We start from the raw sequence: 12002 nt of genomic DNA on the forward strand, positions 1-12002 counted from the left end.
AAATTCCTAAAAAAACACTTTAAATTTCACAACTCCAACCCCATAAAGAACTCGATCGAACTTTGTAATTCCCTAAATAATTTCAGTCTACAACCAAACCACGTTTTATGTTCTTTTGACATCACCAACATGTATACTAATATCCCTATCAACAATACTATTAACATCATAAAAAACAATCTGTTGAAACATAGCACATTGAGTAAAATCGAAATTGATGAATGGTTAAAATTACTTAATTTCGTTTTAGACAACAACTATTTTACCTTCAATAAGAAAATTTACAAACAAGAAGGTCTAGCGATGGGAGACCCGTTGTCTGGAATACTAGCCGATATACACTTAGATAATCTCGAACATAGTAAGATTATTAATAACATCAACGGACTCTGTCTTTGGCATCGCTATGTTGATGATACCATAGCTATCATTGATAAACAAATCAACAACAGCAATAACATACTATCATTCCTCAACAACTTAGATAATAATATTAAATTCACTAAAGAAGATGAGTTCAATAACTCTTTGAACTTCTTAGATATCAAAATCACACGAGCATTGAACAAATTCGACTTCCAAATATACAGAAAACCCACCTTTTCTCCAACAACCATAAAAAATGATTCTTTACATCCCAACTCACATAAAAAAGCCACTTATCACAGTTTAATATATAGAGCATTAAAGATCCCTATGTCCTCTACTAATTTAAAGAAAGAATTACTATTCATCAAGGAAATAGCTAAATTCAATGGATTTAACACGAATATGATTGATAAAATCATCAATAAAACCAAACTGAAACTAGCTACCAATTTAACCCCATTAAAACCAGTCAAACCAAAATACGCTAAATTCACGTTCACTAACCATAGCATTTACCCGATAACCAATTCATTAATGAAGCACGAAATAAAAATAGCCTACACAACAAAAAACACTAATCGTAATTTATTCTTCAATCACAACTCTATCAACATCACAGACAATAGTTACTCTGGATCAGGAATATACAGATTGAAATGCTCTACATGTAATTTTTCTTATGTTGGCCAAACTGGCCGCAGCTTCTCTACCAGATATGCCGAGCATTACAATGCCCAAAGACACAACAAATTCTCCGCAATGGCCAACCATATGAGGGACACCGGGCATAAATTCACCACAATAGAACAAGACCTCCATATCCTAAAAAGAGTCGATAAAAGCAAACTCATGACAGAATATGAAAACTTATTTATTTTCCTCGACCAACATTTTAATAAAGATAAAAATCTAAATGACACTATTGATAAAAAAAGCCCCTTGTATGAACAGATTCTTATTTTATTACGAGAATCAACTTCCCTCACCAACAAATTCTTAAAAATCTTCAACCTCACATCAATTAGAGTTCCCACCTCCCCTACAGCTAATATACCCCCCTCCCTTCCCCCCGCCGCTAGTACCTCTAATTCAAATACAACCAATAAACCCATAGCCACACCCACCGGAACATCGCTCCCTCCAATAGCCTTACACCGTTACAACACGCGCAGTAATACACTCTCTTCCTTCCCTCCCACCAATAGCAGCCCCCCTCCAATAGTTACGTCAACGCAAACAGATCCCCCTCCAGCACAAAACTTCAGTTATAACACACGTAGCAAGAAGTCTACGGTTGCAAATTCTTCTAACTCATAATATTACAAGCTATCTTTGTCACCGTCAAATGGTAAGTGCATGCTATTCTACTTCAATATTTTTCAAATATCTTTTCACACAATTATCTCTACGTTTCTTGCTTCCATTTACAGATTCCACTTTTATATGCTTTTTCAACTAGAATATCTACAAACTCACAATTTACAACATTTGAACATCACTTCAAATTTTGAGATGGTCCATAGTGATCCTATTTGAAACTGTTCTTCAACTTCTATTCACCAACTTCATATCCTCAACGTATTCTACAACTTCACCATATGCATCTGACTTTCGTCTTTTATCTTCAAGATCATGATGAACTTTGGATCTCTCGACTAACTTTGACTTTTATTCTCTCCTCTTTACTTTGATTATATAAGATTTTTCGCCATCGTCTAATTATAACCGCCATGACTATCAACTTTACTTTTATGTAATCTTACTACTTGTTGTATAACAATCTGTTGTTTTATCCATTGTACTTATTTTAGCAGCCTTCTAATGTTAATTTTGTTAATACTTCCACTATTGTATCTCATCACATTATATTTTCAAACCATCATTGTTATTTTTAATGTTATTTTACTTCAAATCTCTTCAAGATTTTTAATATTCATTTCATTACTACATGTTATTTAGACGCTTATTTTTAATTTAAGGTTAAGACTATGGCTGATGATGCCTTCAGAGAAGGCGAAACATGTCCCACTATTAGCTAACAAATTTATGTAAATCATCCAAGACGATTTTGTATTGATTAGGTGGTCTAATAAATAACTTAATGTTATTATTTCAATCTAATATCATCAATACGGACCAAAAATGATATTTATTACATGTAATGTCAATGCCAACCAGGCAATAGTAAAACCTAACAAGTACTTGAACCTAAAAATTAAAATAGGCAAGATTTCTAGAGATATCAAGTTTCTTAAAGATTGCTTGAAATTGGAGTTGGTACCTAAATTTCTCAAATCTTTACAAAGAAAAAGTCATCCCTATTAAAAATCTAATGCCACTCAAAAGAAAGTAAACAACATATGGTTGAAAAATGAAATTAAACTATTATACAAGAAGAAATCTTTACTAAATTTACAATTATATAGGACTCATTTGACCATCTCTCAGAAATTACCCCCACTTGAATGGAGCTCATTTTTAAGGTACACTGACATCAAACTATCTTACGTATTAGACAAGAAACAAAAAACCCTAAACCATAAATTACTTTGTCTTCAAGAAAACAAATGTAAAACTCCTGACCAAAATACAAACAACAAAGTGTCCCCTTCCCATTTGACTAACATTCCCACTACAATCAACCTATCTAATGCAACCTTCTCTAACCAAGAATTAAATCTATTAGATAAAGGCATCAAACATAATTGGCCTAATCACAAAAAGGCAGAAGACATCATCACTACCATCGCTGAAACCGAAACTAATATCGATAAACAAATCCAAATTGATAAACAGAATGACGTACGATATGAAGTAAAAAAGAAACTCCCAACTTTGATTAAGGAGATAACATCTAATAATAACTACAATGTCTCGAAACAAATTCTAAACCTGAAATCCAAAATCCATAACAACAACGTAGTAATTACAAAAGCAGATAAGGGCAACACCATAGTAATAATGAACAAACAAGATTACATCAATAAAACTGAAACCTTTTTTTCAGAAAATACCTATACCTTAATTAACAAAGATCCAACAAACAAAATACAGCGTAACTTAAAGAACCTTCTTAAAAATTCTAACTTCATTTTAAATGATCAAGATTATCAGAAATTAACTGTAATGAACCCAAAATTACCTACAGTCAGATCACTGCCCAAAATTCATAAAAATGATGTCCCCATTCGGCCTATAATTAATAGTATCAATAGTCCTACCTATAAAACCTCTCAATTCCTACACAAATTCCTAAAAAAACACTTTAAATTTCACAACTCCAACCCCATAAAGAACTCGATCGAACTTTGTAATTCCCTAAATAATTTCAGTCTACAACCAAACCACGTTTTATGTTCTTTTGACATCACCAACATGTATACTAATATCCCTATCAACAATACTATTAACATCATAAAAAACAATCTGTTGAAACATAGCACATTGAGTAAAATCGAAATTGATGAATGGTTAAAATTACTTAATTTCGTTTTAGACAACAACTATTTTACCTTCAATAAGAAAATTTACAAACAAGAAGGTCTAGCGATGGGAGACCCGTTGTCTGGAATACTAGCCGATATATACTTAGATAATCTCGAACATAGTAAGATTATTAATAACATCAACGGACTCTGTCTTTGGCATCGCTATGTTGATGATACCATAGCTATCATTGATAAACAAATCAACAACAGCAATAACATACTATCATTCCTCAACAACTTAGATAATAATATTAAATTCACTAAAGAAGATGAGTTCAATAACTCTTTGAACTTCTTAGATATCAAAATCACACGAGCATTGAACAAATTCGACTTCCAAATATACAGAAAACCCACCTTTTCTCCAACAACCATAAAAAATGATTCTTTACATCCCAACTCACATAAAAAAGCCACTTATCACAGTTTAATATATAGAGCATTAAAGATCCCTATGTCCTCTACTAATTTAAAGAAAGAATTACTATTCATCAAGGAAATAGCTAAATTCAATGGATTTAACACGAATATGATTGATAAAATCATCAATAAAACCAAACTGAAACTAGCTACCAATTTAACCCCATTAAAACCAGTCAAACCAAAATACGCTAAATTCACGTTCACTAACCATAGCATTTACCCGATAACCAATTCATTAATGAAGCACGAAATAAAAATAGCCTACACAACAAAAAACACTAATCGTAATTTATTCTTCAATCACAACTCTATCAACATCACAGACAATAGTTACTCTGGATCAGGAATATACAGATTGAAATGCTCTACATGTAATTTTTCTTATGTTGGCCAAACTGGCCGCAGCTTCTCTACCAGATATGCCGAGCATTACAATGCCCAAAGACACAACAAATTCTCCGCAATGGCCAACCATATGAGGGACACCGGGCATAAATTCACCACAATAGAACAAGACCTCCATATCCTAAAAAGAGTCGATAAAAGCAAACTCATGACAGAATATGAAAACTTATTTATTTTCCTCGACCAACATTTTAATAAAGATAAAAATCTAAATGACACTATTGATAAAAAAAGCCCCTTGTATGAACAGATTCTTATTTTATTACGAGAATCAACTTCCCTCACCAACAAATTCTTAAAAATCTTCAACCTCACATCAATTAGAGTTCCCACCTCCCCTACAGCTAATATACCCCCCTCCCTTCCCCCCGCCGCTAGTACCTCTAATTCAAATACAACCAATAAACCCATAGCCACACCCACCGGAACATCGCTCCCTCCAATAGCCTTACACCGTTACAACACGCGCAGTAATACACTCTCTTCCTTCCCTCCCACCAATAGCAGCCCCCCTCCAATAGTTACGTCAACGCAAACAGATCCCCCTCCAGCACAAAACTTCAGTTATAAAACACGTAGCAAGAAGTCTACGGTTGCAAATTCTTCTAACTCATAATATTACAAGCTATCTTTGTCACCGTCAAATGGTAAGTGCATGCTATTCTACTTCAATATTTTTCAAATATCTTTTCACACAATTATCTCTACGTTTCTTGCTTCCATTTACAGATTCCACTTTTATATGCTTTTTCAACTAGAATATCTACAAACTCACAATTTACAACATTTGAACATCACTTCAAATTTTGAGATGGTCCATAGTGATCCTATTTGAAACTGTTCTTCAACTTCTATTCACCAACTTCATATCCTCAACGTATTCTACAACTTCACCATATGCATCTGACTTTCGTCTTTTATCTTCAAGATCATGATGAACTTTGGATCTCTCGACTAACTTTGACTTTTATTCTCTCCTCTTTACTTTGATTATATAAGATTTTTCGCCATCGTCTAATTATAACCGCCATGACTATCAACTTTACTTTTATGTAATCTTACTACTTGTTGTATAACAATCTGTTGTTTTATCCATTGTACTTATTTTAGCAGCCTTCTAATGTTAATTTTGTTAATACTTCCACTATTGTATCTCATCACATTATATTTTCAAACCATCATTGTTATTTTTAATGTTATTTTACTTCAAATCTCTTCAAGATTTTTAAAATTCATTTCATTACTACATGTTATTTAGACGCTTATTTTTAATTTAAGGTTAAGACTATGGCTGATGATGCCTTCAGAGAAGGCGAAACATGTCCCACTATTAGCTAACAAATTTATGTAAATCATCCAAGACGATTTTGTATTGATTAGGTGGTCTAATAAATAACTTAATGTTATTATTTCAATCTAATATCATCAATACGGACCAAAAATGATATTTATTACATGTAACTCCCAGAGTTATCGATCTGCTGCATGGAATGCATGTATTGTCAAAAAAGCTATTTTGTTTTCATAAAACATACTCTTTGTTCATATTCAGAATATCCTTGGTATTAATGAATCATGATTGTACATTTATTTATTTGACTAATTAATTTTTTCTGTGAGACATTCTATGATCTTTGTATTCTCGTCTTTCCAGAAATGAAAGAACAGGCTGCGCTTGAGAAAAAGAAAGAAGCTCAGCAGCAACAGCAGCAGCAGAAAAAGAAGAAGACTGCCAAAGCTAATGAGAAGAACCCAAACAAGTCTGAAAATGGAATAAAGATGCCTTTAGCTTCACCAGGAGGTGATAGCATTCCTGTTAAGAAAGATAAAGGTCATAATGCTGCGAAGCATAAGAAAAATTCCAGCAAGCAAGGTTCTGGTTAGTGAAGTATATCTACTACTATATCTTCAGTGCCACAGATGTTGTGTGTTGTTGTTATTGCCTTTTTTATTCACCTTGTTAGAAAGTTCCAATATCTTCTTCTTCTTCTTCTTCTTCTTCTTGGAGTGTGATGTGCTGTATGTAAATGAAGATGTGTATTAATATGAACACAAAACTCTCAGTCCCCAAGCTAGAGGAATTTACTAGACGCAGTTAAAATGCGCGACCGAAGGCCATTACACTGACTGTTAAGCCAAGGAGCTGGATGCCCAGTCTGTTATTTTCATCACGCCTTAATTCCAAGGCAACCAGGCGAGTTGGCCATGCGGTTAGGAGCGTGCAGCTGTGAGCTTGCATCCGGGAGATAGTGGGTTCGAACCCCACTGTCAGCAGCCCTGAAGATGGTTTTCTGTGGTTTCCCATTTTCACACGGCCGCTTCCTTCTTACTCCTAAATCTTTCCTATCCCATCGTCGCCATAAGACCTATCTGTTTCGGCGCGACGTAAAGCAACTAGCAAAAATAAATAATAATAATAATAATAATTCCAAGACTATACAGTTTGTGTAAGCCAGTCATGCATTAATTTAGATAAGGCTGGAAGTTTGGGTACAATGGCTTCAGCAATGCAGGGCTTATTGCTAGACTTTCACAGATTAAAGTAATGGTGTGGTAAGACTTTCAACTGTTAAGATATTTACTATGCGTTTATATAAACTTTCAGAATGACTGGACGTCCCTGCTGAGTCAGGCATTGCTTCAATTTACTTGTGCCAGGTTTCTCTCTCTCTTCTGTCCTGTTTGACCTCCTGTGGTCAATTCTTGCCCTCTCTGACCTTGTTGGGGCCTGTTTTTAGTTAGCTGATACCTTCCTTCTTTTAAGTGTTGGTCTGTTTCTTCATTCCCCTACAGTTAGTGTTTACTCAGCAAGTGGGTGAATACCGTTTAATCTCGAATACCTCCCGCACTGTTTTTTTGGAAATTTCACTTCCAAAATTGGGTGCGGGTCATATTTAAAATTTTGTGAAATTTATCTTTCCGAATGAGCGTAAATCCTGCATCACCGCCGGCGCGGCTTGGCAACAATTCTCTCTCCGCTCTCAGTATATGCTACTTCCGCGCTTGGCGTCAGTCTCATGCATGTTCTCCGAGTATCAACATGAATTCCAAAAAGCGTTTGCGCTGTTTTACTGCAAGTGAGAAACTGAAAGTAGTTCAGGAAGCCATTATTTATTTATTTATTTATTTATTTATTTATACGAAGGTACACAGGCTAAGCCCAATTACGTTCCTTCATGACATATAGACTTTAAAGTGTAAATACATCAAACAAAAATAATAACAATAGTAACAATAATAGAAAGAAGTACAGAATAAAACTAATAAGCAGAACAAATTTTAAAATTATTACTACAAATGAAAACATAATAATATAGGCTATAGATCAGCCATAGAAAATTACTAAACAAGTTCAAAAAAACACAAACAAAAACTTAAGAGTACCTAGCATTCCAGCAAAAAGGAGTCGTGTATTCGCGATTGGAGAAAGAAGAAAAATGTGCTATTAACATGTAGAGGTGATCGTAGAGCTTTTCATGGGCTGAGTGTACAGTTTCCGGAAATTGAAAATACAGTAATCGCACACTGATCCCAACTGGTCGCATTCAGCGCCCGGAAGTTCAGCTGCTGTGTTTGTGGATTTTGACGGCATGGAATCATATCCCTGGAGACCTCATACAAAAGAGCTTCAGGAAATGTAGCATTTCTAATGCTATGGATGGCAGCCATGACGACATTTCATGGGAAGGTGATGTTGATGAAAGTTCTGAAGTTGGTACTGGTGATGATGATGATAAATGAACTTGTTGGATATCGTTCTGGAAATGTTTGTTTACTTTTATTTGTATTTTCTAATCATTTGATGTGTGTTGGTAAAGATTGTAAATAATTTTGACTTCACTTTTTTTTAAATTTAATTTTGTTCTTTCAAAATAAGGGTACGGATCTTATCCGGTGGCAGGCGGTATTCAAGATTATACGGTAGTTTCCTAGCACCTGCCTGCCAGTGGTAATTATTCAGTGCAACTGACGTTTGTGCTTTCTGCATGGTAGCTTGCAGCATATGTAACCAACCAACAGAAGATGTAGTTTGGTTGAATTATTTCATTTAAAAAATTAAATTTGATAAATTTTTAATTTCAAATGGCAGTTATGATATATTAAATGCAGTATTAATAGCAACATCCATAAATTTTCTTAACTAATGTAAACTTGTGTCCTCATCTCGAGGTGTTGCACCTCTTTTCAGGCACGTCCCCAATGGAGGTGAGCTGGATGTATACCGAAATTCCTGCCATTTTTAAATGTCTGGCAGTAACAGGAATCAAACTCGGGCCCCCGAGAACGGCAGCTAATTGTGCTAACCGTTAGGTTGCAGAGGTGGACATTCTTAACTACAAAACCGACATATCGCATGACCGATGTGTAGATCGGACATATCTGATAAAACGTTCACCTATTTGTGTAACATCATCGGAGGTATAGAATGCTATGGAGGTGGACATGGCTTTGATACGTGCTTGCATTGCGCGGGTTGGACGGACAAAATTATTCACCTATTTTTGTGATGTTATCAAAAATGCAGTGCAACCTGTATCTGCTATGAGGTGGTATCATTGTTCTCTGACAAATTACATAGGGGAGATCTTGTATAGAAGCTTAATTTTGGATTCTTTTAATTTATTGAATTTAAGAACAATATTCTAAGAAAAGTAAACAAAGGTCATTCACAATTTTGAGTGAAATTTCTACATACAGTAAAACCTCGATACATCATTTTTGAAGGCAGAGCGGGAAGTGAAGATGGTTGCGGGAAAACTATAAATGTGGGCAACTTAAAAAATAGAGGGAAAATAATAGAATACAAGTACTGTATTTGGGCATTTTTCATTATGCATATCACATAAAATAATAATAGTACAACAACAATAATGGCGCATGCAAGTCTCGTGAGTTGACATGTTGTAGGCAATATGTGCGTCTACGAAAATGCGGCTCTACCTATGATGAATTTCAATGCTGAAGACGGTGCGCGCACGCAGCCCCCAAACTGTTGGAATTAACCAAGGAAAGTTAAAAACCCAACCTGATCGGGACCGCGTGGACAAAAGGCCTGCACGCACTAACCTTTTAGCCATGGAGCCCGGACATGCTCGTACTATACATAACAGCATAAAAATATTGCAACTACGATATACATGATGAAAATATAAAGCATGACTTTTGTGCCATTTCATTTCATTTTTCTGTACATCTCATGATAAATGAAAACCTTTAAGGTCAGTTTTCTTATTGCAAATTAATGATATATGTGGATGTGATGGCGATGTCGTGCATTTTGGTAGAGGTTCCGTAGAACCTTCCTGGACGATAGGTTAGAGATCCAACACAGCGTGGCTCGAACGATGTCATAGCGGACTACTCGAAGCTGCCAATTTGCGAACTAGTTGCAAGACCGGGCTAGTGAAACTACTATTGGTCTGGCTTGGTGAGGTCTGGCTGGCAACAGGACAATTGGGCAGGGGACAACAAAGCTGTCAACAGGCCTCCAGCATTCCATACACTCTACAAAGAACGACGCGATTAATTGCCTTGTTACTAATTATAAAGTACCCAGCTCACCCCGTGACAATTTTAAATTGCGCATTTTCTCATTTTCAGTGAAGATGGCAGCCCTAACCAGCCAATAGGAACACAGGAAATGGCAAATCAGTTTTACAGTGCCTCCATTTTAATTCCTGTAAATAAGAATACTTCTAGGAGTCGATTAGTGGGTTGAGAAGAAGTATTGGCGCTAGGAGGCTCATAGTGTGGTTGTGCGTGAATAACCTGCGCACTGCACTCCAGCCTACAAGATCCTTGCTTCAAGACTAGCAACTTGGAATCACTCGTACATTCTCGCATAACAGGCTGTTGCTATTTTATGTTAGAGTTTTAAGTTGTTGCTTTAAATTTAAACTTTTGCATATATCTTTTTTACCAACGATCGATCAGTGCAGGAAAATGATGACCGAGGACATTTTTTTGACGATAGATGCAGGGAAATTTAACATTGGTTTATATGGAATATTTTTGGGACCGAATAAATTGAACGATGAATACAGGAAAATGACAGTTCCGGGAATGATGCATCAAGGTTCTACTGTATTTTATTTTAGTGATATATTGCATGATACAAAACTACCACATGAGTGGTTCAGACAGTAGAGAGCTGGTCTTCTGACCCCAAGTTGGCAGGTTTGATCCCGACTCATCCAGTGGTATTTGAAGGTGTTTACAGTAAAACTTCAATGCAGCATTTTTCAAGGGGAAGGGGAAAAATGACTATGGATGCGGGGAAATTATAAATGCAGGTTGCATTAAAATTAGAAGGAAGGCAAAATAATAAAATACGTGTACTATTTTTGGACATTTTTCGTTATGAAAACCTCATACTATGCATAGAAGTATCAAAATATTGCAACCACGATATGCAGGATGAAAATAAGCAGCACAATTTTGATGCTGTTTCTTTTCACTTTTCTCTAAATAACAATTTCACTACACTGAAAAACAGAAGATATGAGTCTGCCCTGTCAGTAGTATACAAAAAAACTGTTAGATACACATTATCTAATTGTACGCATTTCAAGAACAGAGTACATTCTCTTCATCAGCAAAAATATTTCCTAATAATCTTGGAAGACTTGATCATCGCATGCTACAACATAGTACTGTATAAACACCTTACAAATAAAAATAAACTATTACTAATTCATCTTCTCAGCCGAGCTGAGTGGCTCAGACGGTTAAGGCGCTGGCCTTCTAACCCCAACTTGGCAGGTTCGATCCTGGCTCAGTACGGTGGTATTTGAAGGTGCTCAAATACGACAGCCCCATGTCGGTAGATTTACTAGCACATAAAAGAACTCCTGCGGGACTAAATTCTGGCACCTCGGCGTCTCCGAAGACCTTAAAAAGTAGTTAGTGGGACGTAAAGCAAATAACATTATTATAATTCATCTTCTAATAAAAAATCGTCTCATTCCCATTAACGGGGAACATCTCATCTTAGAGACTTAAAAAAAAAAATTAACGTGAATTGAACAACAGTTTCTATTTACATTTAACAGCTGATTTTTTTAATTGTAATCTTGTTAATAGGAATGAGAATTTTTTATTAGAAGATGAATTAATTATAGTAACAGTTTTTATTTGTAATGTGTTTATATTATGTTGTAGCATGCAATGAAAAAGTCCAAGATTTTTAGGAAATATTTTTCTTGGATGAAGAGAATGTACTCTGTTCTTGAAACATTTACGATTAGATAATGTACTAAACAGTTCTTCTATATAGTATTCACAAGGCAAAGGTGGGAAAAATACTTTGAACAGCTT

The 12002-nt window shown here is 35.3% G+C and overlaps 1 protein-coding gene across 3 annotated transcripts in view; it reads left to right on the forward strand.

Annotated features, from left to right (window-relative positions):
• The window catches only part of LOC136871616 (leucine-rich repeat-containing protein 59), a 101649-nt gene that overhangs the window by 71152 nt on the left and 18495 nt on the right, over positions 1-12002 (forward strand). For all 3 annotated transcript variants that reach the window (XM_067145079.2, XM_067145080.2, XM_067145081.2), the window contains exon 6: positions 6340-6564. In XM_067145079.2, the coding sequence (XP_067001180.2) occupies positions 6340-6564 (225 nt within the window). The remainder of the gene's footprint in view (positions 1-6339; positions 6565-12002) is intronic.

Source organism: Anabrus simplex, chromosome 4 (genome assembly GCF_040414725.1).
Source record: "Anabrus simplex isolate iqAnaSimp1 chromosome 4, ASM4041472v1, whole genome shotgun sequence".
NCBI classification, from domain to species: domain Eukaryota; kingdom Metazoa; phylum Arthropoda; class Insecta; order Orthoptera; family Tettigoniidae; genus Anabrus; species Anabrus simplex.